Here is a 27,841-nt window from a genome sequence, read left to right on the forward strand (position 1 = left end):
TTGATGTATAGGGTATGGTTACAAATAATCTTTATCCATCACTAAAATTGGGAAGTGGCTGGAGGGTGACGTGGTATCACTGATGCGTGTGTCAGTGCATTAGTCGAAGTCGTATTGTGATCATCTTGTCGAAAGTTTTAGATGAAAGCTTAATATAGAAGAGAAGGTGAGAAAGACGAAGGGTGCTGCGCGTTCTAACAGAAGCGAAAGTCATCACCCTATTCTTAACCGATCCCCGAGAGTTACTTAATCCATTTCACTAAGCAACAACAACGACAATCCCCCATAGTGGCTAGCCATGAATTCTGCTGATGCCAACAACAACAACAGAGGACCAAGTTTATAATGGTTCACATGGGGGATGCAGAGAAGCGCAGAGTTTAAGAGCAAAGAATAGTTTATGCGGCTTGTATTCAGCTTTTGGGGGAGACACAGTCACTGTGTGGCTTGCGACTGCTGGACCGGGCTGCGTCAGTGCTTCGGGACCACTACCTCCGATTTTCGTGACAATCGGAGGTAACTTGTAAACGAACCCTACACCAAGAAGCCGCGCTCCATTTGGCGCTCATTTTGCAATGGTCACCTTAGAGGAGAATATAATTGGAGCTATTCTTTATTTACCTTTTGTGTGCGCTCAGGGTATTTTGGTACGACTCTGTAGTTACGGGAATGACAGCGATGTGATTAAAAAAAAGCGGCATAGAAAATTTTCATGTTACTATCCCTTTAAAAGATGAAGCTCGGATAGTGTTCGGTAGTGAAACTTTTGGGCGAAGCAACTTCGCAAAGTTGTTGTCTTTCCAATCGATAGATATGTAAACGCTGCAGCTTTCTACTTTTCTAAAGCAAGGCTGTCTTTGCGAACTCCCCCGGACTTGCCTGACCATGGCTGTTGGGTGCTGCTGCTGTCGTACCGAATAGCTCGCACTTTTAAAAAAAAATTATTTACGTGCCTGATGGTGAGTCCGAGCCTTGGTCCCCAAGCACAGGAGCCCGTAGTTCTACAACTGGACCTCAATCACACATAGAGAGAGAGAGAGAGAAATGAGAGAAAGGCAGGGAGGTTAACCAGAGTTAAAGCCTCCGGTTTGCTACCCTGCCCTAAGGGAAGGGAAAGGGGAAGTAAACACGCATAGTTGAAGCGTGCCAACGAGCTCTTTGAGATGGTCGCCGCATGTACTACACTGCATAGCACAGGGGTGAGAGAGCACATGCGCGTGCGTGGAATACTTCTTTAGGCCAATGACGCAAGAATGACATGGGTAAATTTATAACATTTCATCAACCGTGTCACATAGATTGCACGATCCGCGTTGGATGAGCTTTCTCTTCATTTCTGTTGGGTTGGGGGTGGGGGGCAGGAATGCTTTTTAATCCTGTGTTTAGGTCTCTGGTTGACTTGGGATAGAGCACTAAATATGTCATCCGATGCAAACGCAGTTACCAGGGACCCTGTACCACTTTTCTAAAAGTAATTCGAAAACACAACAGCATAAACGAAACGCTTTTAGCGTTGGTTGCCTTGGAATTTAGGGCAGCGTTCTTGGACACCCTGTGCGATTCACGTCGCCGCTCAGCTTTGACGTTCCTCGCTGTTGAGGCTTGTCACAAAGGGCACAATATTGCATGTCACACATAACTAACGGTTCATGTCATTATATTACTGGCCTCTTCCCATTCCACTTGCGTAAAGTTCCTTCTCCTTCTCCTTTTATTCCGTTTACCCTTTTCCCCAGAACAGGGTATCTAGCCAGTATTTACACTGGCTAACCTCCCTGTCTTTCCTTCCCTTTTGTCCCTCTTTGTAGCCACATAAAAACAAACTTCCTTCTGAACACTCTCAAAAAAATTTTGCGCGAAAGCTCAGAAAACTAAAGTGGATGGGAGCTTTTGATAAACACTTTTAAAGTCGGGAAAGCACGTGGAAGGCCAAAAAAAATCTTCTTTGCAAGGTAAGTCACTGCCGCTACCGCCGGGAAATGTTATATATCCTTACATAAGAAGAAACACGAGAAGGAAATCCGAATGTGCGCAGCCCTACTTGCCCACCATCCCTCTCTTTTGCCTCGTCGCAGAGCCTCTATTTTTTTACAAAGTCAAATTTTGCCGTAATTAGTATTGGCGAGCTGAGCCTCTGCATATTGTTGACGCACAGTAAAACATTATTTTCACGCTATTTCCTATGTACAACACGCATTGAGGAAGCGAGAATGTAAGGATAACAACATTTCCTGAAGGATTTTGTGAACCACTCAGAGCGACGCTGCAGAAAGTGGGAAAAAACAAAGTAATACAGAGAGAGAGAGAGAGAATGAAGAGGAAAGGCAGGGAGGTTAACCAGATATGAGTCTCCGGTTTGCTACCCTACACTGGGGATGGGGGATAGGGGTTAGAAAGATGACAGAGAGGAAAACGCTTAAAAAAAAGGAAAAAAAAAAACACGCACACATGGAGGCACACACACAAAAAGGCGTTCCAGTTAAAGTCGTTCACTCAGGCCGGTAGATCGCAAAAAGCGCAATAGCGCTTGCACGGCCTTCTTCTGTGACGGTAGGTCCTCTCGATGTTGTAGAATTCTGTTTTCGGATAGCGCTTGGTCGTCCAGTTTGTCAAGTTCGTGGCGAAGGCATGCCCTCTGTGTACTGTACTGCGGGCAGGCACACAGAATATGGCCAATTGATTCTTCATGGCCGCAGTGGTCACAGGTTGGGCTGTCGGTCATCCCTATGCGGAATGCATAGGCTTGAGTAAAGGGAACGCCCAACCAAAGTCGATATAAAAGCGTGGCGTCTCTACGGCGAAGCTGTGATGGCGCTCGAAGACTTAATGTTGGGTCAAGTGAGTACAGTCGCGTGTTTCTTAAATGTGGCTCATTCCATTGCGACGCGGTGCACTGCCGAGCAAGTAGGCGGAGCTTCCGTGCTGCGTCAGGTCTAGAATGAGGAATCGGGACGCAGCGCTCCTCAGTATGGGCTGAGCGGGCAGCGTGATCCGCCCGTTCATTGCCGATAATCCCGCAGTGACTTGGAAGCCACTGAAAGGTTATCTCATGGCCTGCTTCACTTATATGTTGCAAAGTCTCTGTAATATGGAATATTAGTTGCTCGTGTGGTCCACGTCGTAGAGGTGACAGTAGAGACTGCAGTGCCGCCTTCGAATCACAGAATATTGTCCATTTATGTGGTGGTTCATCACCAATGTGATGAAGGGCAGTAAAGAGCGCTGCGAGCTCTGCTGCCGTCGATGTTGTCGCGTGGGTCGTCTTAAACTTGATTGTTGTAGCTTTCGCCGGTATGACGATTGCCGCCGCGGTGCTACTTGGAAGGACAGATCCATCAGTGTAAATATGCGTAGAATCACGGTAGTTCTCGTACAAATGTAGTAGCGTGAGTTGTCTAAGGGCTGGCGATGATAGATCAGCTTTTTTCGAGATACCAGGTATTGTGAGGTTGATTTTTGGTTGAGCGAGGCACCATGGAGGAATCGAAGGTCTCGCAGCCGGGGTAAAACAAGCTGGCAATGATTCGTCATATGCGTTTATCGTCCGGCTGAAAGATGTGTGTGGTCTGTCCGCTGTTAGGGAGGCCAAGTGGTGACGAGGAGTCCTGGTCAGATGCCTTATATGGGTCCTGAGCACTTCAATTTCAATGTGGGTCTTGACAAGGTGATCTCCAGCGATTGCTATCGTAGCCACTGTTGAAGCACTCTGAGGCAGGCCTAGACAGATCCGGAGCACTTGACCCTGAAGACTTTGTATTGTGCGTAGATTTGTTTTACCAGTGTTGTTTATTGCTGGCAAGCTGTATCGCAGAAATCCTAGGAAAAGCACCCTGTACAGTTGCAACATCGCACTTGGCGACATTCCCCAGGTCTTGCCAGCGAAAAACTTGAACAGGTGGCAGATGCCTGTTAACCGTTTTTTCATGTATGATACGTGTGGGCTCCATGACAAGTCCCTGTCGATTATTACACCTAGGAACTTGTACGATCGGACCCGTCGTATTATTTGGCCATTTATCATTACACTGTAGTTGGCCATGGGTTTGCGCGTAAATGGCACTAGTGCGCATTTCTCTGAGGAAATTTCCAGGCCTCGATTACGAAGGTAGAGAACAGTTTGTGTGGCGGCTTTCTGGATTCTCGCTCGCAGCTGTAGGCGTGTTACTGCAGATGCCCATATGCAGATGTCATCCGCGTACATTGATACCCTGACTGTGGCTGGCACGTGCTCAGGGAGAGCAATTAGTGTTAGATTGAATAACACGGGGCTAAGTACACCGCCCTGGGGGACGCGGCGGTAGCTATAATGTAGAGAAGTATGGCCTTCCTCCGTGCTTACAAAGAAGGATCGCATGGATAGATAGCTCCGTATCCATTGAAACATCCGCCCACCCACTCCTACCTCTGCGAGAGCAGAGAGGATGGCTTCATGCGTAACGTTGTCATACGCCCCTTTAACGTCGAGGAATAAAGACGCGCAGAGACGCTTACGGCATTTCTCATGTTGAATGTAGGTGACCAGGTCGACGACCTGGTCACCTACATTAAGTAAGTAATACAAAGTAATACAAGTAAGTAATACAAAGTAATACAAGCGATGTGTAAGGTAGGGAGGTTAACCAGACGCACGTCCGGTTTTCAACTCCGTGCTGGGGAAAGGGGATAAAATAGGAAGAATAGGAGAGAAAAAGCACCAAGTAGTTGCGTGCGCACTTCAAGATGCGCACCAAATCTATAAATGATCGCGGATACCTGTCGACTTGTGGCACTGTAATAGTGCTCTCGTCTCTTTTGCGCCAGTAACGCGCACGGCCGCGGTCCACGGATAGTCGCTTCAGAAACGGCCTTGAGTGTGCAGCTGGTTTAATTCTGCTGGGAAACATTCACGCTCGACGTCGTACCGGGGATCCAAAAGGCGTACGGTAGATTCTTCACTTCCGCAAGAGTCACACATTTTGTGGGCGAGTCATCCATTAAAACGAGGAACAGCGAGCAAACCTTTGTAAACAAGCAGATAACAGTTTTGTAACAGGGGCTATCGACCTGCTGTGTCAGCGTAGAGTACGAGTATGTTATGCTTTGTCAGCGAAACAAGAAACGCTGACAAGCGAAAACAAGAAGGAAGTAGCTTGTATCTTACCACGCTCCGATCGGAAAATTGGTCGATATGCACCAACTAGCCTCGGGTCATAATAAGACGGCACTACTTTGCCATTTCTATTCCGAGTCAACAGTTGCCGTCATTGGCTCCAGCGGCGGCAGTTCTCAGTTATCGACATGATCGATCAGTCAGCGCGAGCAGATAAGCACGGCATAGAACTGAGATAACACGTAGACTTAATATTAGATAATACTGGTTTAGATGCCCGCTGCAACCTCAGAAATTATGCCTGCAGTTTTAACGATATTGTTTGGCATGGATAAAAACAACACAACCCTTACTTACGGAAAGGAGAACACGGACACGCATCTTAATGCGCATAGCAGCAGAGTGCTCTCGGATATGATCTTTGGGACGGCAGTATACTGATGGCACTTGAGTTATCTAGGAACAGCTAATAATTAGTCTTCGGTGTGTCATTAAAATACGATTTAACATTGAGAAAAACAGAGGAAGAGTCGAGCTGGTTCGTTTCAAATTCAAGGAGTAAGCCTGGGATAAAAATCGCAGTGGCCTTTTCACATGCTTGAAACCTTGGCATTCGCGTTTCTGCCACGCGTATAGCGACGTCATGCCCCAAGAGACCTTACATTTGCTAAAGGTTAGCGATAATTAGAGCCTCTTTATTTGGCAGCGATTTAGTACGCTAACGGGGCGGGTTCGTCGCCAAAAGCCTACTGACTCTTTGAGGTCGCACGTGCTGCCGAGCGCTAATTTTGTGCCGTCTGAAGGCTTATATGCTGTGGCAGGTGGTGGCACTGTGTCATGTTTATCCAACACTAAAGCTTTTCTTACTGGCTTTAATTAAAAATTAAATTATGGGGTTTTACGTGCCGGAACCACTTTCTGATTATGAGGAACGCCGTAGTGGAGGACTCCGGAAATTTCGACCACCTGGGGTTATTTAACGTGCACCTATATCTAAGTACGCGGGTGTTTTCGCATTTCGCCCCCATCGAAATGCGGCCGCCGTGGCCGAAATCCTTACTTGCTTCTGGTCGATGCTCTCGAAATGTACTCTGCTTCCATGGGTATTACACGAGTCAATGCCATTATACTTGCAAACCTCTTTGTGACTACTTCCACTGTTCCTGTGGCATTCGCGGCCGTAGCTTGTGCGGTAAACTAGTTTGGTTCAGGACTCCAATAGTGCCATTTCTTTATATAATTATTTCTGATGCTTTCACCTTTAATGAAAACAAGCGTTGTAAGATATTTGCACATTTTTGTTGAAATTCAGCTAAATTCAGCGTGCAAAATTCATGCATTGTGGTAGTGCGACTTGCCCCATGCGTATACCTATTCGTGCGCGCATGCATAAGGGCGGCGCGTCCATAGTCCATGCCACACCGACTCGCTTGTGCATGTGCAGAAGCACCGCACTGCGTGGTACCCTTGTAGTGTGCTTCATCGAACCGTGGGAGCCTGTACAGTGGCGTCGCGCCCAGCCCACGTGCCGTTCCTACCTGTTTACACATGTGCGATGGTGAGCTGCTTTACCATGCATACTGTATCGACTCATTATTTAGTTAATGTAACAGCTCTACCAATTGACGATTAATGCACCCAAGTATCTGCCAACTGCCATAGGCTGGTAGTCAACTGACTTGAAGTAGCTAGTGATTGCGCCAAAAATGCTCGGACTCCAAGGCGAACTTCTCTTTCCGAGCAACTTGCATATCTGCTCCCTTGGAGTCATCCTATATCAGCTCCAGCTGCGCTTTCTAAAAAAAAATAAAAGAAAGAACAAAAACAAAGAAACAAGATCGAGTCCCTCGGATTCTCCTCTTTCTGATACAATTCCCATCGAGGATTTCCACGGAACATGCTTCGTTAGAGAGAGAGGAAGAGAGAGAGAAAGGGAAATCGAGAGGAAATAAAAATCATTTCGCAAAGCCTGCGTAAACGGGTACTGGCGATAGTATCTCGTCCCGTGGATAGCTACTGGAACATGGCGCAACTATTGCCTCACGCTGTGTGTTGTCTCATTGCCGGTTGCTCCGAAAGGTCAGAGGAGCTCGCGTTGCCATCGCCGACAGTCGCACGTTCTGCACATGGTCGTGAGCATTTCGAGCAGCGCATTCTTCCCCCTACTGTCAATGTGGCGGTACCGTTGCGCTGCGGTACGCCTGCGCTTGTATTTTTGTCTCCTCCTTCTTTTGGTTCTTGGTTCGCACCGATTCCGGACTGCGAAGCGTTTCAGCCCGTATCGCGTTAGGTAGGTGAATGGCGTTCAGGCGGAGCAATTGCCGACAACTTTCGCAAGGCTAGGTCCGCTTGCACCGAGCAACACCCATCCTCCTCCGACCTGTCCGCGCTGACGTTCGTCGCTTTAGTCACAGCGAGTCTTTCGACTGTCACGACTTTTCTTCTTGAACAAGCTAAAAGCGGTGGAAACACTGATGTATATACATGCGCAAATGACAGCGTAGTGCGTTGCCTGATGCACCTATAGGCCCAAAGCATGATACCTTTAAGGAAGGCATGCGGTTTCCATGAGTTGTGACAAATGGGGAGACCACACCGATCGCAGACACTGTGGGACCAACTTAATCAGTCACAATGCTGCAGAAGTTAGAACGAGAGCGACAACGACTTTTGCGACAAAACCACAGAAGTTTTTTTACCTTGCGTTCCGAAGCATGTGATACAGCAGTCAGCAAAGCTATAATGGACAATTTTGGACATCCTTCCCAAAATTGTCCTTTTTTCTTTCTGGCGGCCTATCCCTTCAGTATTGCGGCGCCTTCTGTATTCGCAACTTTGTCGATCGCACGCATATTGCTGCTCGTGCCCCATTCATATGGGCACTTTCCGTATTTTCTACAGTTAATATGCGTCACACATTGTGTTCATTTGCTTATTTTCTCTGTCACCTTTCAGTGCTCTAATGTATGCATGTTAAAATGTGTTTCAGGTATCGTTACATCAACGTCATCTGGTTCTGCATGCACTGGCTGGCCATGAGCAACTCCTGTTACAATCCCTTCATCTACGCCATATACAGCGTAAGTACATAATAAATAACGTGTATATTTGTGTTTACGTGAAATACCTACTTTCGCATTATCTATACCACTCCTTGCGTAAAACTCTGCTCATCTTCTGATCTATTGAGAAAAGGCGCAGATGCTGTCACTGGCTTTTGCGTAACGCAATTGCTTGGCGGGGAAACAAAGCTTGAACTTGAAACGTGAAACAGTTACAGCAACGAGATACAGTTATCGTGGGACTTTAGTATACTCATAGCTTCTTCAGCAAATCAGATATTATGACAACAGAGCTGTTTATTCTGTTTTCGTTATTTCGTTTTGTTTGTATAATTGAGTTGAACCCACACACGAAGTCTTCGCTATTGGAATCGCGTTATTTAATTTCATTTTCGACGACGCCGCCCCTATGCGCAAAGGATCTTACAGGGTCCTGCAACGTGAAATCACCTAGTTGTTGACAATAAGTTATAGTATACAGCCAGCATGAATGATACGTTTATATTTTCATGGTATTTTTTATCCACTCCTTACTGTTGCGTGCTTCATCTTTTTCTTCTTTGAGCGCTTTTCAAGCGTATTCGAATTTTTCTTAATACGAATCGTCAAAACTTCTCATTTGAAACTTGTTTTCATGGAAAAAACGCAAAAATTCTAATAGTGTTATTAACATTCGTGTAAACATATGCGTACAGAGAGAAAGAGACAGGGCTAACGCAAGTGTGTCCTAAATAGGATGCCACGCCCACTCGCTGGTAGAGGACAGAAATAAAAGAAAGAAAGAGATAACCAAATAATAAAAAAGAAAACACTCGTTCCACGAAGCGAAACCGTATTTCGCGCGAGCGTTCTTTCACTAATTTCTGCCGTAATCGTGTATATAATTGTTCTCTTATTGTTCTTATAATTTTTTATTTTATTGTTCGTTGACCGCGTACCCCCCCCCCCCCCCGCATCTTCCCTTAAATTTTTAACATTCCGCAACATTCGTCCATTCTCGGCACGCACGGGAATTATGCATTTCGCCTGATTAAACATAAATTTTCAAATTAATCTCGCGTTGCAAGCATCTCTTTTATCTCTTTGGACTGCTTAAGATTAATGCGAAACTGAAACAGGCATTTGAGGTAACCGAGTGAAGCACTCATATATTAATGGCGCTTTCGATTCGGTGAACAGGAGCACTGAAAAATGTCCCCAAAGTGCTCTCTTAAGTGTAGCTGCGTTCCAATGGGCGAACAGGAGCAGGAGCGCTGTGATCCAATGGCAGAACAGGAGCAGTCTGGCGATGTCGAGAGCAGTCGAGAGTAGTTCGAGCTTGCTCCCGCGTGAACAGCAGAGTGCGAAGGAAGTCACGCGACGCAAACGCGTCATATACTTTTATTTTTGTCGTGTTTCCGCCATTCTGGCAGTTCTGGTTCAGTGTGCGACAACAATGGCGGCCCAGCAGCGAAGCTCGCGTAATAATCACCGTAGAAAGGTAAACATTCTGGGTCACGTGCCACACCTTCGCCCTCGCACCTGCTCTCGGAGCGCATGGAACGTTTCAGCGAGGGCGCAAGCAGTCGCACTCTGGCTACACTATACCGCTCTGCTCCTCTCTGCTCTTTGCCTCCGCTGCTGTTCTGCCAGTGGAATGTGCCACAAAACGCACTCGAACGACCGCAAAGAAGGCGCACAAAGGCACAGATTATGCGTTGGGGTATAGCCTATCGTAGAAAAATACCAGATAACTTTCGTTACGTTCCACAAAAAGAAAAAAGAAAGAAAGACAAGCTTGCTGCTGAATTAAATGAACCATTTCGGAACATTCCTGTTATGAGTTGTAACTTATAAACCACGGCAACTTTATTTTTTAATTCTATAGCACGTTCTAAAAAAATCGTTTACTGATAAACAAGTTCCGATTACGCACGCACCCAACTTGGCCAAAGCATAACATGGCAGAAGTCAAAATTATGGCTGTATTCAGCTGCAGACACAATAACCATATCTTAATTTGCTGATTTTACTATCCCTGCTTGATGAAAACTATCATCCTCAAAGCTAAACCACATTGCAGCGTTCCAACAAGGGAAATGACCGTCAAACTAACTGTCGTCAAGCTGCCCGCTCTTCTCGCTCAAGTTCTCAAACAGGCACTATTCATGCACCAGGATGGCGCGACATGCGGGTACCACGCTAATGCTGGGAAATGCTACCTCATTATGGCGCAGGGGAAAGCATAATTGCTCATCACAAAGGAACTATTTTGACGAAAACCCCCATGAATTCTGGAAAGAAACCATTCCTACGAAGTAGGTAAGTAAGGCACTGACTTATAACCCACGCGTTCCTGCGACGTTCCCCCATGGCAAGAGAGAGAAAGATGGGACAATAAGAGTTCAGGAGGTTTGCCGCGCGTCCTGGTTTAAGCACAGATATGACAAAGCATGTCTTCCAGTCCTGACACGAGGCTCACAAAGCTGCACTAGAATTCGTTTCAACGACAGGACTGGACTCCCGTCTGTAGTGCTTATTGGCGCTGCCACTGGCGACCCAAAATAGGTTCCTTGATGGCATGCCAGTACCGAGCCACTGCTGACGCTGGTAGCGATACTCTGCGCGCCACATGAATGTTGTAGAGTGACTTTGTTGTTGTTGTTGTTGAAATGAAAATAAAAAAAGCGACGTGGTCACCTTATAATGGTGACAGCTACGCCTTTTGCATAGCGGAAGCAACAATATAAAACATATATGTAAGAAAATGCAAAGAAACCAAGTCATAGGGTCAGAAATCCACAGCACACAGTCCTATACCCCCATGAACATATCAATATAAAAGGCAAATGCAAGTTGCACCACAATGAGTTTGTAAACAAAGTCACAAACACACACAAACGGCCGTGATGTAGACTGCGATGAGCATATGAACAGATGAGGAATTACAGAGAGCTAAAATAATGCACGCACGCTATGCAATAAAAAAGTATAACACGTAAGATACAAGCGCTAATAATTACAAATAATAGAAGCAAGTTATAGTAACATCGTGTGACTATTCAGTGCGATATCTAGTACCTGTTAAGGATGCTTGTCTCTTCTTAGAAATGTTCAAGTGCGTAAACTGCTTTTCGCTGTGCTATCTTTGATGGCCATGGGCCCAGCAATCTTGCGAGTGAGAAAAGTTGGTAGGATCAGTTGACAGCAGCTCTTCTAGCTGCCGTCTTTGCATCTCGTATATGGGGCATTCGAGGAGTAGATGGCGAAGAAGAAGAAGAAGTCCCTCCGAGCGGCCGCTGCTTCTTCGGTGAGATATTATTTTCTGTTTTCTTCGAAGAATCAGTGCTGTGTTGAGACTTCACTGTTGTCCAGGGAGAACACATATCCCGTGGGATTCGTGTGTGCTAAAAATCACGCACAATATCGCGTGGTTTGGCTGCGCTCCGCAGCGCATCTACGCCTGCCACGGCGGTGGGCAGTAAAGAACACCGGCACGAGCCATATGTCCGACAGCGCGTTCCTAGGCGCATGAGTGCCGCAGAATCGGCGCCGTACTCCGAAGTGCCTCAACACGCGCCCAATGTCATCAAGCCGGCGACGCTAGTTTTCAACGCTGCCCTACCTTCAAGCGCACCTTCAGTGAATATGGCTGAGACAGGCGAAAGTGAAGCCAAGAAACCACGGGTTGACGACGACAAGACATCTACCTATGAGCTAAGTGATGATGAAGACATAGACTGCGATGAAACGCCGTTCTCCTTGGTAACATATAAAAAGAAGCGGCCTGAGGGAATTCCAGTTGTTTTTCGACCCTCACAGGAAGGACTCAACTTCTGGCAAGTGAATCCAAACCGCGCTGCGTCGGAAATTGTCGCCGCGGCAAAGGAAAAAGTACAGTCATTCCGCGTGAATAGAGATGGAAGTTTTTCTGTCAACGTTACATCAGTCTCATCTGCAGCACATCTGCTGTCGATGAGCGAAGTGGCTGGTTTGGGAGTCAAACCATTCATTCCGGCATCTTATACCAAGAATGTTGGCAAGATACGCCATGTGCCAGTTGAGTATACAGAAGAACAACTGGTTGACTTCCTGAAGGATTTTGGCGTGACATCTGCCCGTCGTCAGGCACGCTACAATCGCCAAGAAGACGGAGCGGTAGAATCACGCCCTCTGAGAACTGTCATTCTCCATTTCAGAGAAGACAAACCAATGCCGCAACGAGTGCATTTAGGTTTCACGAGTCATCTCGTAGAAGAATATCACGGCCCTGCTCTGAGATGCTACAACTGCCAGAGATTTGGACATTTATCGAAGAACTGTCGCAGTCCACGTCGCTGCAAGATATGCTCCGAAGACCACGACCATTCAGAGTGCAAGTCTGTGTGTCAGCCAAAGTGTGCCAACTGTGGCGGAAACCATACAGCTTCCTTCTCCGGGTGCCCTCAGAGCAGAGCTGCCTCAAGGTTGCGCAGACATGAGTTGAAATACGGAAGGCTACCTCCTCGTAATGCGCCACCCCCCAACCTTGATGCTGTAAGATGCGCGCCTCCAACTGCCAACAGAGAACAAGAACAAGTGGTCAATATGAACTATTCTGCAGCTCTAAAGCACTCACGTCGACAACGCTCTGACAGCGAGCGACACGATCCACCACCAGAGAACACTACTCATCTTGCCCAGGCTTCGAGTGACCTTCGCCGACCTTCTAAAAAACGCCCTCTGCCAGTGACACGGCAACGTCACCTAACATCTGAACAACTACCTCAACATTCGCCTCAACCACACCTGTCATCCCAGCGACCATCTCAGTCCGCTCTTCAGCGACCTGCTTCGAGCACACATGGAGCTTCAGCGTCGTTTGGTGATTACGCGTCTTTACCCGTGGCACAGATGATCCTGCCCATGCTATTCACAGCTCCGCGTGCAATTCTCAGCGCCATTCCACACGCAAACACCCTTCCAGAGGTAAAAGCACTGCTTTCTATGGAATCGTTGGTGCTTCCACAACCACCAACAGCTCCACTGCAGGCCTACAATGAATAATCGCTATAACAATGTTTTCATATTTCAGTGGAATGCTAATAGCCTTCGAAATAAATCAGCTGATTTCCGCAAACTACTAGCTCAACATAACTTTCCTGTTTTGTGTATACAGGAGGCAGGCGTACGAGATGACTTTCGTGTTTCGAACTATGTTATATATAAATCATCGCGCATTGCTGGAAGTAGCAGAGCGATGTTATGCGTGAGAAAAGACCTACCGTCCTATTTAATACAGTCGAGCGATATAAATATACCGGAGTTCGTAGCATGCAAGATATCTTTTAGAAATACAAGCGTCACAGTGATTAGTCTTTATCTGCAATGTTCTAGCAAAATATCAGTAGACAGCTTGGTGAACGTGTTTGGTATCGCGAACTCACATGTGATAGTTTGTGGAGACTTCAACGCACATAACGTCATTTGGGGTAGTGAATATAACGATTCCCGTGGAAGCATCATAGAGTCTGCCGCAGAAAAAAGTAACCTGATTGTGTTAAATGACAGCTCTCCAACGTTCTTGCGGGGGTTTCGTTACTCAAGCTGTATAGATGTCACACTCTGCTCACAAGACCTTCTTGATGGCGTTGAATGGTCAAGAGACATAGAAACGCACGGCAGTGATCATTTTCCGATCCTGGTAAAACATCGCCTCATACGGAGTGAGGGGACCCGGCGCTACTCAAAATATACTAATTGGCAAAGTTTTCGGCACCAGTTAAGTAACTCATTGGGTGAAAACCCGAACTTTCAAAGTTTTGCAAATATATTGTGTGAGTCTTACAAGATCTGCACAAAGCAAGTCATTGTTCCGAATGAATACGCTGCAGTCGACGGGGAATATGAATGCCTAAGGGCAATTCGAAGACGCGCAGAACGGGCTTACCGCCGCAGTGGAAAGCTAGATGACTACAAGATGGCACAGAAAATTCAGTCAAACTCGCGCAGACGCTTACAAAAATTAGGAACGAGAAGATGGCGAGAATACTGCGCGTCATTGTCTCCGTTTACTCCAGTTCCCAGAATATGGTCTGTTGTGCGATCTTTTACTGGTCCAGTTAGCCAGAGCCATCCCTTCCGAGCCCTTGCCGTAGCTCGAAGCACTCCGGAAACATCTGTTGCTGACGAATTCTGTAAACTTATATCCAGACCAGGAATTCCGTTTACTTGCCTACAATTCACAAGTTCAACAACACTAGCAGACCAGAAGGTTCGTGCATGCTTTATGTCACAACATCCTCAACTTGACTGTGAGTTTAGTTTAAATGAATTGAAAAGTGCTCTTTCGTCATGCCGTACAAAGAAAACCGCAGGCCCAGATGGTGTTACGTATGTGATGCTAAAGAACCTAGGTCCAGTAGGAAATATGACTCTTTTGGAGATATTTAATGATATCTGGATAAAAGAGACCCTCCCGGATTCATGGAAATTAGCTCGGGTAATTCCAGTGCTAAAACCAGGAAAGACCCCACTTTGCCTTGACTCCTACCGACCCGTCAGTCTCACAAGCTGCTTTTCCAAGCTAATGGAGAAGATGATAGACAGTCGATTGCAATGGTGGTGTGAACACACAAATGTGTTTTCCGACCACATGACCGGATTTCGACAAAATCGGGGTACAATGGATGCAGTATTAGACATAGCCACATGCGTCGAACATGAACGAAGTTGCGGAAATGTGACAATAGCAGTATTCTTAGACATTCAAAGAGCATTCGATACTGTAAGTCACATACACGCCCTTGCTGGTATGTTAGAGCTTGGCCTACACGGTCGAACGCTGCGCTGGGTATCAAATTTCTTGAAAGATAGAAAAATATTTATGGAAACAATTGAAGGAGAAAGTAATTATCACAGCATCACGCAGGGCGTTCCCCAGGGCAGCGTTCTCAGTCCGTTTTTATTCAACTGTGTCATGGCAGCCTTGCCACAAAAACTACCGTCTGGTCTACAGTATTCTCTGTACGCAGATGACATCTGCATATGGGCCTCTGGATCTTATATACAAGACATTCAAAGAACGCTGCAAGAGGGTCTTGATAGTATCGACACCTTTTTAAAAGAAAGAGGCATGAGTCTTTCATACGCAAAGACAGCCGTACTTCCTTTCACTAGACGACAGCTGAATAATTTCCAATTTACGCTTAACGGGCAAAGTTTGATGTTTGTGAAAGAGCATAAATTTCTTGGAGTTATTCTTGACCGCCAGCTAACATGGGCATCACACATCCGCGCAATTGAAAAGCAGACGAACGCAGTAATAAACGTACTTCGGCGACTCGCTGGCACAACGAGGGGAGGATCAGTCTCTTCGCTACTACAAGTTCATAATGCACTCATAAAACAAAAAATTGCTTACTCGGCCCCTATTCTCCATGGATTATCGCAAACTTCCGAGGAACGTCTTCAACGTTTACTAGCAAGGGGGCTACGAGTGTGTCTTGGGGTTCCGCAGGCTACCTCGTGTTCTTTAGTAATTGCTGAAGCTCGTCACCCTCCATTTCCAGTCATACGAACGGTTGAAACATGCCGACATATTTATCGCATCTTAACCCAACATGAGAAGCATCCATTAAACCTCGCGCTCACCGAAAGAAACAAAAGCAAAATTCACGATGTTGTTCGAGAACATAGAGCATTGTTACCAAGATTTGAATTATGCAAAGTGGATGTTAGTTACCCTCCCTGGATGTTAACATGCCCTAAAATAGAATTATCGGTTGACGGGATTACATCAAAGAGAGACGTGTTCATAGTAGCCGCACAGCAACTAGCACTCTTCCAAATTTACTCATTATATCCCCAGTACATCCACGTTTATACAGATGGTTCGTGTCATAAAAATTCCTCGACTTCAGCATTCGTCATTCGACATTTAGCGCTAGAGCAAACATTTAAATTATCCCGGGAGACATCTTCCACCATGGCAGAACTATTTGCAATCCTGTGTGCTTTGCGTTTCATAACATCAGAAAACCATTCGCAAAAATGGGTTATCTTTAGCGATTCGCAAGCCGCTCTCACATTACTAAAACTTACTTACTAAAGCAAACGCAATGAACCACGTAATTGCATTTCAATGGATACCTGGGCACTGCAATATTCCCGGTAATACTGCAGCGGATGCAGCTGCGAATCGAGCGCACAATAACGCAGAGACAACCAATCTTCCCCTATTGCGTAGTGAAGTCCGTCTGATCCTGAGACAGATTTCTTGTCGCCTCAGAAAAACTACCTGGTTTGACCAGCAAACTAAAAACTCGGAATTATACTCTATAGACCCTTGTATAAACTTATCAATGCCGGAAACTCTAAGAGACAACAGAAAATTTGAAACATTGGTACACCGACTGCGTCTTGGTACTGCATTTACGAAACACTTCTTGTGCAGAATAAAACGTGTCTCTAGTCCGCAGTGTTCTTGTGGCCACCCAGACGAAGATGTGCATCATCTTCTCCTCGAATGCACGAAATACGCTACACAAAGAACGGTACTGCAAGCTAACTTGGGTACATTAGACAGAAGACCATTCACTCTTAAAAAGATACTTGGCCCATGGCCAACTGCGGGCCTTCAAAAAAGAGCACTTCTTGCTCTGAAAAAGTTTTTGGAGGACACCAACATTTTGGGAAAATATTAGGTACCCGATATTCGAATACGCTAAATGAGTTACATAAATGTTGTTCGTGGTCCATAATTGGTTTATGTGAGGATCGGAACTTTTACGCGATATGTATGATTCTGTTCTGTACTTGCAGTGTATTACATGTGCTGTATGTTTTGGCTGTTCAAAACATCTGTCTTTATATATGTGTACGTGGACTGAACTAATGCACAGAACTTTGCGACTCATGTACTGTTGGACCGTATAGTTTTTATTCACCCAGTGTTCTACTGAGTGTTATGTTTTGTGTCACTATTCACCTTTTTACGTAAATTTGTTTCGTTTGCCAAGTGACAAGGAGTAGCCGGTGCCACCATAAAGGCGCCAACCTCTCCTAACATTTCACTTCAATAAAAAAAAAAAGTAGATGGCGAACATCCTCATTGCCGTGGCCACAGGAGCAAGCCGGAGAAAAAGCCCGTTTTGTGCCATATAGGAAATATTTGGTGTATGCTGTCCCAAGGCGCAGTCGATGAATTAGGGTCTAGGCACTTTTCGAAAGTTCTACATCCAGCTGGTATTTGAGTTGAGGGTCGCCTTCGTAGAAAAATTATTCCTTAGTATTTTCACCAAACCACGTTGACATAGACAAGTTCTTCTTTAGCACTCTCAATGTGCGTTTCGTGACCATTGGTGATAAAATGATGAGTTGAATTTCTGCATCTTATATGGGCCGATTTTGCCAACGAGTCAGCTAATTCGTTGCCTGCTATACCAGCATGTCCCGGGACCCATTGTAATATCACTTCATGCTTTCTTTCATTAGCATGAGTTTCATTAGCGTATTCAGTACTGCGTTATTCGTGCGTGTGGTTGGCTGTCATCAATATTTTCAAGACATGCTAAAGCGGATAAGAAGTCCGTGCAAATTACCCACTTTGTTGGTGCCTCATATGTTTTGATAAAGTAAGTGGCTTGGAGAATTGCCACTAATTTCTCTATTGTTGGTGATGACGTACGTCCAAGTCGACAAGCGTACTCTACCTGTAAGGATTGTAAAACATAAGCTGCAGTTGCACTTTCTTTGATTACAGAACCCTCCATGTAGACGTGAATAGATTCCTGGTACTTGTCAAACAATTGATATAACGTTAATTGTTTCGCTGCTAATGTGGAAACGTCGTTTTTATTTTAAGTTCTTCGATTAACGTTTCTGTTTTCGGCGCCTGCAGAAGCCATGGTGGGTAGCAGAGGTCTGAGGACCAAAAAACTAATCGTGGAAGTCGTGATTTATGCCCTTGAAACGTGGAGTGTATCTGTGCACCCAGAAAGTTGTTTTCCTCTCTTTATACGCTTCCCATTATCTTCCCCCACCTTTTTTTTTCTCATTTTCAAGTGAGTGGGCATGGTATCATTTTCAGAAAGCAATCGCTATCCTGCTTCTCTTTTTTTTGGTGTGGCGTTTATATATGATTGCAGGATTATAATATTATTGTTAATAATAATCAAAAAGGTAGCTGAAGGAAAGATAAAAGCTAAATGTTACTGGACCTCGTGTCCATTAAACTGAAACACAAAAGCCCCGTTTCAGCGTTTGTACAACTATGGGGCCAGCGTCATGCTTTCGACTGTGCAGACCGCATAACTGAATGAAAATTGGAGGACTCGCAGCATGATAGACATGCAAGATTAGAGAAGCTTTACAAAATAAGTTTGGTGTTATTATTACATTTGCTGGCGCGCTGCGGGCGTAGTCAATGACTTGGTAATTATTTGTTAATTATTAAGCTAAACAAATTAATCACTTCGCATTCCACTTAGTATTTTGAACTCTGAGCTTGGTTAGCTCCCGCACACTTTCCTCATAATGTCACAATATAAGTAAGAAACCCCTTCAAGCATTGGAAAAAAATCATGTTCTTGTATGATCGAAATGAAAATAAAACAGATTTAGTCGCCCAAAAGTGGTGGAGACCATGCCTTTTCGCATATCGGTACTATTATTTAAAAAATTCACCGACGATCACGATACTCGCTAACGCGAAATGTGAGCGCACTTGCGTAGGTGTTTTGAGTCCGCTATATATATTGGCAAAGAATTAGGGGTGTGCGAATATTCGAAATTTCGAATACGAATCGAATATTTTCCTTATTCGAAGCGTATTCGATTCGAGAAATGCGTATTCGTAAATTCCCGAATATTCGAGGATGGCCGAATAATGGTCGAAACGGCGAATATTCGGGCAGATTGTGAATAATTTAGCTATTACCGAATTAAATGCTTGCTTCACATTCTCCTAAAAACATGTTTATTCTCTGAGAGCTTCACATGATCCGCTCATTATCTGTATGCTCTGCGTCAAGATGGCAAGTTGGGCCAGTTTGTTGGGATTCATAGTAAGGTTCGATTACAGCGCAACACAAAACAGGGACAAAAGAAGGTACAAAATGACGACACAGTGTTACAGCACTGTGATCTTAAGTGCTGAAACGAACCTTACTATGAATGTGTACGCTCTGTTCCAGTCTATCTGCATCAGGCCCGTGAGACATGATCAGTTTCAATTTTTTTTACCAAGCTTTATTCCAGGGCTCTTTCATAACAATATATGATGTACTTTCGGGCTATGTAAGTATGCGCAATAAAATATGCACCTAGAAAATGTTACCTGGACAAATGTTGTCACAGTGCATAGAGAGCCCTTACTTTCTGAACAAGTTGAGCAGTCAATTTTCCTTCGCGAAAATCTGTAACAAGCGTTTACCTGACAGAAGCATTACCCGACATTACCTGAGTGCATTACCTATAATGAGCGCCTCTTTAACCTGAAGCAGCCTCGTAAAATGCAATGTTATTTTTAAAAGGGTAATGAAGCTATTGTTACCTCGTTTTGCAATTTTTGACTACTACACATATATTCGATATTCGATTCGATATTCGAAGACAGTTTTTCGCCTTATTCGTATTCGATTCGTATTCGAAAATTTGAATATTCGCACACCCCTACAAAGAATGTGATTCTGAAGAACAAGGTGATCTCTGATCGCAGCCAGCTCGTTTAGCAGCAGCGGCAGATGAAGCATTCTCGCCGGTTGCGTCGCTCATTATTCAGAAAGCAAGCGTAAGCACGCGCGGAGCGCATTTTCTATAGCGGCGGCGACGCAGGTGAAGTAGCGCATGCGCAGTGGGTCCGAAGCCCACACCAACGCTTCGTTGGACGCGCTCGCCGCATGCCTTAGTAATGACGTCATCGGCGACCGGGCGACGGCGCGTGCAACCACGGCGCCATCTCGTAGCGTGTAGCCGCCGTGCAGCGCATGTCGTGCGGCACCCCGCTTTCCTCCTCGCGCTCTCTTCGCTGTCGCCGTCTTTCATCCGCTGCGCACCGCGTTCGCTCTTTTTTTCGTCCATCGGTGGGGTCGTTCGTTCTGTCGGTTACGCCGGCGCCGAGGCTGACGCTCAACGCAGGAAGAGGCGCCTAAGACCTGCTCTCTAAAATTGTAACAGTACAAGAAACGTTACAGGTTCAGAAAATCAAGAGGTGAAGGGACTAAATGAAGTCCACGTATAGTCGTAATCGCAATTTAACTCTCTCTCTATCTTATTTTTCTATTCCCTCTTTACCATCCGCGAGAATAGGGTAGCCAACCAGACGCATTTCTGGTTAACATCCCTGCCTTCTCTTTTTATTTCATTCTATTCCTCCTTAACATATAGAGACAAAAATCATGTTCCTTTTGTACTGATTTCCTAACAATGTGCGCATATGTTCCTTGTTCAACAAGATACATTGATGTCCTAGTTAACAGTTTCCTAAAAGCTTGCCTATAAGAGTTCAGGACAATCCTAATCGGGACGCCGAGACATTTTTTTTTAGCAGATTTGGATTTGTCTTAAGCAGGTATGATTTCACTACTCCTCGACTTCAATTTCGCAAATACAGCGTGTACTCTAAGGTAAGTGATTCAAAGCATAATTAGCATATCTTGAGCAAACTTGTAGGCGAAAATTTTCTCGTCTCTATGCCCGCCTAGTCCCGATAGCTTACCTGCAAGAACGGGAGGGGCCTAAATATGACAGTCCTTTTTTTTTTTAATGAAGCGTCATACATAAAAAAAAAATATTGGTATATAAGGCGGCGATTTTAACCAATATATTCTATCCGATGTTCTTCTGACCATGCATGCTGTTAGTATCGCATTTCTCGTTGTAGAGTTGTTCTGCTCTTGCCGAATCCTCGTTCGTTCATGAAATGGGAAATGTGAAGCGAAGGTACGCTGACACTGCGCTGGATTATAAATGCAGCATATTCATTTCGGAGATTTCCACTATAGAGCGACAGGAGTGAATGCTCTCGTGCAAACTGTACGCAGCCGTGGCTTTACACAAATGCGCTTATATGCAAGTGGTACAGTTTCCTTTTTTTCTTTCTTTTTCGTTTTCTTTTTTTTACGTACACCATGCTATTACCGTCAATAAGGTGGTTGTTTCGCAAGTTTCTTGGATCGTTTTCCTCCAAGTTCAGTTAACTTGGAGAACGATACTTCACGACGCAAATATTGGGGCCTGGAAAACATTTGCAATCGCAGACTGAAATATACCACTCCTCACAATACCTTTTACCTTCTCGGTCATGCGGTACCAATCCTGTGGACAATAGAATACGAAAGCTTATATCTTATCGTGAAATCAAAATGGAGCGCGCTTTCCATCGATGCGAAATCACAAGGAAGGCTGTTCAATTTCAGTGGCTTGTCGCGATCATGCACGTTATATGCTGAGAATAGTATAGTTTACCGCCTCGTTCGATATTCACAACTACCTTTGACGAACAGTCGTATCGAAACGACAAACAAGCAAGAATGCTGATGTACGTAGTGCAAGCAAGCTTGACGACTTTATTGCCTAGCATTTACGGTCTACTGCCAAGGGACGTAAAACTCCCCCTTCAGGAAGCAACATGTGAACGTATAGAATATTGATACCGCACACTCACACCTCTGAACGCGTATCCTAGACGCCATACATTCACTGTGGCAATCGTAGCAAGACAGGAAGGACCGAGAGCGCAGCGAACGTAAACACACCGTGTCCGTCCCCATAAACCGCATCGCCACAGCTTATTCCGTGCAGTCGTACCCTTCCATCGTGGTCGTACTCAAACTTAAGCCTCGCGCGGAGACCAAAGCGCCGTCTCGGCATCGCTGCGGTATAATCATATAATAAACGCAAAAGGCAGCTGGGAGCCGCCCCACGGTGCGCGCACTCGGTGGCTTATTGTTGCATTTGAGATGAAAACTACAGGAGCCCATGCATGGTGACGGCTAGCAGGCGCGCGGTAAAGCAGTGGCGTGTCGTCCAATGGGAATGCAAAGCACGCAGCTACGCACAGGACGACAATAAACGCTGCGTTCGAGAAGCAGCACTCCTCGGCTAGTGTTCCAGCGTTCGAAAGAGAGAAAAAAAAAGAGAGACTGGCGGACACACAGCGCGGTCCCGGCCGCAGAGCTGGTCTGCGCCCTTCGTACTCAAGAGCGCGCGCGCGATTCCGAGCGCGCGCAGTAACAAAAGAACTTAAAAAAAAAGATTGATGGGAAAGAAGCCAACGAAAACAAACACGTCAGGGCGAAAAGAATAGCAGCCGCCACTAGTGCAGTGTTCGAACTACTCCCTCCCACCTTCGAGCAGGCCTCGCATGCATAGCGAGCGCACTCAGAAAAGAACAAAGGGAAAATCCGACTTCGTGCAAGCTGAAAAGGCATGCTGCTGACCCAAATCCGCGCAACAGCCTACGTCTGAAGAAAGAGCTGCCGCGCACTCCGCTCGGTGCGCACCGCACCACGCGGCTTCGGCAGCAGCAGGCCGCGCTGCAACCTCCAGCGGCCGGAGCTGTACACGGTGGTCCAAGCGCGAGCACGCAACGCCTATATCGCCGGCGTGGCGAGCCCAACTGTTGCCGGAGGCGAGGAGGGGGCACCGGCTGCATTTGAAGCCCGTCGCGCATAACGTGATCGTTCTTGAACAGCTGCGGAGTACAAAACTAGACAGCAAAAGAAAGGATCCGAAGTGCTATTATGTACTATGTCGAAGTGCCGCGTAAACAATGAACGAGAGAACAAAACGAAACGCTCGGTGAGATAGGGTTTCGGGGCATGTTAATGCCGAAATGCTATACACACGCGCATACATATATATATATATATATATATATATATATATATATATATATGTATGTATATATGTATATAGTCACATCATTAGAGCCAACAAACACTGACACCAAGGACAACATAGGGGAAATTACCTGTGCTTAATAAATGAAGTAAAGAAACGATAAATTAATGGAAATTCGCTGTGGTTAAAATTATACATATGTATATATATACACACGAGAACATTGGTAAAGTGAAATGTCGCTTAAACGGAATTTGTTCTCAATAGGTAGGTTTTCCATTCAAACACTGTAATAAAATATACTTTCTTTAATCGGAACCCAACTGTTCCCAACTTCCTATAAACGGAACAACAAAATCGACCTCTACAGTATCCTTCCTTTTCTCGAAAAAAAAAAAATCACTTTTTTTTATAACCTCACCTCCCTTCTGTGAAGAAAGTCGTTCTTGTTTGACGCGTCGCATGTGCCGATCTACAGAGCGATCAGATCGCCCGCAAACATATGTGCGGGCAGGAACACATTTGGCTTTCATTTTCCATCTGTGAAGGTTTTCCTCAAGTCTTTTCGTTCTGTCCTTTTGATTGCCTCTTGGATAACATTTACGTTAGCTAAGCTGGGGTGAAACCACTATTTTGGTCTTCTGTATAATTGTACCTGTAAGGTTCTTGTTGAGTTCTAAGTTTTAAGTGCTAAGTACATTGCTTTTCTTGTTTAACTAGCAGCTACATTTACGTCTTAATACTCCGCATATCTGACAACAGTATTAAGAGGGCGTATGATAGCTGCATGCACCCCAGTACATATTTCTCGCTAAGCGGAACTCCTTTCTATTTATGGAATTATAATTAACGCATCAAAGGCCGGAATGCTGACACGACGCCTGCCACCCTGTCATATTACCCGCACCGTGCAATTAGCTTCCAAAGCACACGTCTCATGTTTAGCAATGTTGCTCTCTGGAATGCGGCAATTTCGGCTCGGACAATGAGATGTGTAAGAAAGCCTGCTTGCGGAATTTCATATGGCGTATATTAAAGTAAAACGTAGGCTCGTATAGCTCGCCGATGCCCGTTGTTATTTATTTCATTTGTGACACCACTGAGAAACAAGCGCGAAAATACCGAATATTGCGGGCAGGAAGCCGTCCTGCCTCGACTGAAGAAGCATCCGCCACTATGCTGCGGGCACGATCGGCTTAAGGTAGCACACATTATGCTGGAATTCGGTGGCCACAAACCTCGACACATTTACGGCTCGCCATCCTACTATACACGAAGACTCAATACTATAATTGGGGGGGGGGGGGGAGGGGGGGAGGGAGGGCGGATTCATAACTCATGGGGGTTTGGTGGCCACAAACCATTAACAGACTAAAGTAGAGGTCACATAACTCCCATCACACGTGTTTTAAAGCTTCATAAACGTACAACGCGCTTATCTTATTAATACATGGCCCCCTGGAGCGTGCTGCTGGCACGACACGCGGGTGTGTTGTTAATGCGAGCCACGTTCGCTTGAAACGGCCCGCATAAGCTGCGTCACGCGAGCATATATAATTGTGCTCGTTACCGCCAGGGACAAGCTTGCGTCGAAGGGCGCATGTGTTTGCATGTGTGCGTGGGAACACAGCGAGCTGGAAAGTATACCAGCGAATGTTGCTCACAAGCCGCAAACACCGCCGCGCACGGCGATCTCTCAGCACAGCTCAGTGCAACAACGGCGGCGCCATTCTTAGCGCCGTGGAGCTCTAGTATGCAGGCAGTCCCAGCTAACTTCAGCCAGAGTTAAAGTATATGCGAATGCCACGTAGCTGGGCAGAACCAAGTTAATGTTGTTTGCCGTCGCTTGGAGGTACTGAAATTATTCTTTTATTAATGCCGCCTAGTTAAATAGTTAGTCTTAATTAATTAATTAACTTCTCAAATATTATAGTTAGACGAAAAGTGTCAATGAGAAAATTGTAGAGCGACATGTAAAATTCCCGGAACAGCTTTCTGTTGCTCAATACGTGCTACATAAAAGCGTTTTTCCGAGCGTGAAAGGAGCCCGCAAATGCATGCAAGATTGCCGCGAGACTGGCCGCTCGAGGCAATTTGCGTGTATTCGCGGGCTTCTTTCACGATCGGAAAAACACTTTTATGGAGCGCGTATTGAGCAACAAAAAGCGGTATAGGGAGTTTCAATGTCAAAAGTGTCAAGATACGTATGTATCATTGACACTTTTCATATAATAATAATATTTGTGTTGTATAGTTCATTAAGAGTAATTATCTAATTAGGCGGAATGAAAAAATAATTTGAGTATCTACAAGTGATGGCAAACAACATTACCGTGGTTCTGTCCAGCTACATGGCATTCGCATATTATTAAACTCTGGCTAAACTTACCTGGGACGCCCTGTATATGGATGACTTTGATGAAGTGCTAGGAGGGCTGCCATATTGTCACGCCAGTACAGCGGCTAGCGGCATGCACCGTTGAACACAAGAAGTGGAGCCCAATCACTATACCTGCAACAAGATTTAGCTGTATTCAGAAGTATGTGCAGCTACAGGAGTGCTGTAACTAAGCGCCACCACATGCAACAACGGGAAAGTTTGACACTATAGTAGTGCCGCGTCTTTCTAATTGCGGTGCTCGTGCAGGGCAGCTAGAATCAGTGAAATTGCCTTACGGGTCCTTTTGTTGTGTCACCTATGCGACGTGCATGGAGCACGCGTGATGTATACGTCGGCGCATGTCCCCATGCATCCCTATAGCGTACTATGGCTCCCGAAGAATGAGGGCAAGAAGGGGGCGGTAGTGCCTTCCGAGAGGTGGAAAGCAGTCTGGAAAGAAAAAGAAATGGAAGCATAGAAATTAAAAGCTGAAAAATGAGTTAATATAACGTATGTGGACCCGAAAGGGTGGGCTTAACGTCTGTGCACACATTCCCGGGTTTCGCAAAGTGACGTGAGTCGTGACTCACGCCCTCGGCTTCCGAATGGCGCGACCACGTCTAGCGGACGGCTCACGTTCCTCGAGGAGCCGGCGCACCGGGAAGGGGCGGGGTGGACGCGATTGCGGCGGGCCGGCCGGAGGTCTTATGGCTCGCTACAGACGCCCGACACCATCGCGTCTGCGGGGCAAATTCTCTCGCACCGCCGAGTGCGAGGGATCGCAATACGCGGCTGGCGCGGGGGCAGCGCAATGTGATCCGAGTGAGGACACGGCTGCTGCGACGCGAGACACTTTAACGCGGGAATGTCATAAGCGCCGTCGCTGCCGCGATGAAGAGCTGTGCGGGGTCGCACGCTCGGCCCCGATTCCGGAAGCTGTGAAAGTGATCTACTTCCGGGCGCGCGCGTGCGTCGAGGCGTTTCATCTGGGACCATGTCACCCCCCCCCCCCCCCTCCCCTGCCTTTCTGTGTCCGACGGTAGCCGCTCCACATGTCCCCACGCCCCGTTATACGACCCCTGTGAGAAACGCGTGCCCAGACTAAAGAGATGCAGTATTGGGTCGGAAAAGGTATCAATACAGGAAAACTTCCGTCTCTTTTCTTTCGCACCCCAGCCTTGTCTTTCTCTCTTATCTTTATTTGGGTTTATTTATTTTATTGTACGCCACCTCCACATTTTCGCTTCCTGACTGTCGCGCATGTCACGTTGTCTCACGCTTGATGTTCCGCCTGATGCCCTGTGTCTATTTTTTTCCTTCTGTTTACCTGCAGGAGAAATTCAGCGCGGAGTTCAAGGCGAGAATGTCATGCTGCCTCAAGAGAAAGTTTGAAGACAGCGCATTCATGGCTTCGTCGATCATCAGCCAGGTTTCATTCCGAATAAAGTACTAGACATGTTTCCCGCGTCACACTGTCCCATAACATCACTTGCCATTTCCTTCGTGAACAAAAATGAATAAATAAAGGCCGATCCTTTCATATGTGTCATTGGGCCTTCTGTACCTACATGATGTAATGAGTGGAGAAATATATGCGCTATGTACACTGACTGTCTTATGCCGGTGTCAGACGTACACTTCTGATCATGATCGGGGCCGATCAGGATCGGATTTCTTGATCGTGGTCAACAATGGTCGCTGCTTCACGGTACCAGCGCTCCGGATCGAGTTATTATCGTCAGCAACTCTGGGAACTGCATAATCTATTGGCTACAAATTCAGATTTGCAAGATATGGTTAGATTGGGACAACATTTCAATTTTACACCTTATTATTGCTGGTAAAAGAATTGTAAACGTCTTTATTGAGCTGCCTTCACTTCTTGTATTTAGCGTTTTCAGAATACTGCGCTAGATGACGCAGGCGCCAGCCTGCGATTCCGATCAAGAGGCCTGATCGTGATTTTCGGATTGCGATCACAAATTACCGTGTAGCAACACCCGATCCGGATCAAGCTCGATCCGGATTGGCCCGATCGCGATCAGAAGTGTAAATACGTGTGACACCGATACTAAAATGACATCTGAGTCAGTGTGCCAAAGACTCCTTTTGTATCAGAACATCTGCCGAAAAATTCGGGGAACCCTTTGTTTCTGACACTCAGATTTACAATTTCACGTGCTGACATTGTCACCTATTGTGCTTATGCAAGGACAAATTTAAGATTCGGTAGTGGAATAAGCGACCGTCCACGACGTGATTCCTGCAGTTGAATCCTGTTATACAAGAGCGTCGCTCCAGAGATTCTTACTGAAAATATCAATTCCGACGCGTATTTCGGTCAAGGTCATCTGCTTATTGTAAAACAAGTAAAACTGAGTGACAAGAACTCGTTCGTAAGGGCCACTGCTGGCAATGACCAACGCGTACTTGTACTACCGCTCTTGGCTTCTTGCTATTGGTGCATTGCCATCAAAACTGCTGACGGAAGTTCATTCATTGATGCAT

The 27,841-nt window shown here is 45.9% G+C and overlaps 1 protein-coding gene across 1 annotated transcript in view; it reads left to right on the forward strand.

Annotated features, from left to right (window-relative positions):
• Positions 1-26,840, forward strand: part of LOC135899343 (tachykinin-like peptides receptor 99D) — a 120,249-nt gene extending 93,409 nt beyond the window's left edge. The window contains exons 3-4 of the mRNA XM_065428585.1: positions 8,079-8,169; positions 26,667-26,840. Coding sequence (XP_065284657.1) covers positions 8,079-8,169; positions 26,667-26,786 — 211 coding nt within the window. The 3' untranslated portion in view covers positions 26,787-26,840. The remainder of the gene's footprint in view (positions 1-8,078; positions 8,170-26,666) is intronic.
• Positions 26,841-27,841: the final 1,001 nt, after the last annotated feature.

Source organism: Dermacentor albipictus, chromosome 1, assembly GCF_038994185.2.
Source record: "Dermacentor albipictus isolate Rhodes 1998 colony chromosome 1, USDA_Dalb.pri_finalv2, whole genome shotgun sequence".
NCBI lineage: Eukaryota > Metazoa > Arthropoda > Arachnida > Ixodida > Ixodidae > Dermacentor > Dermacentor albipictus.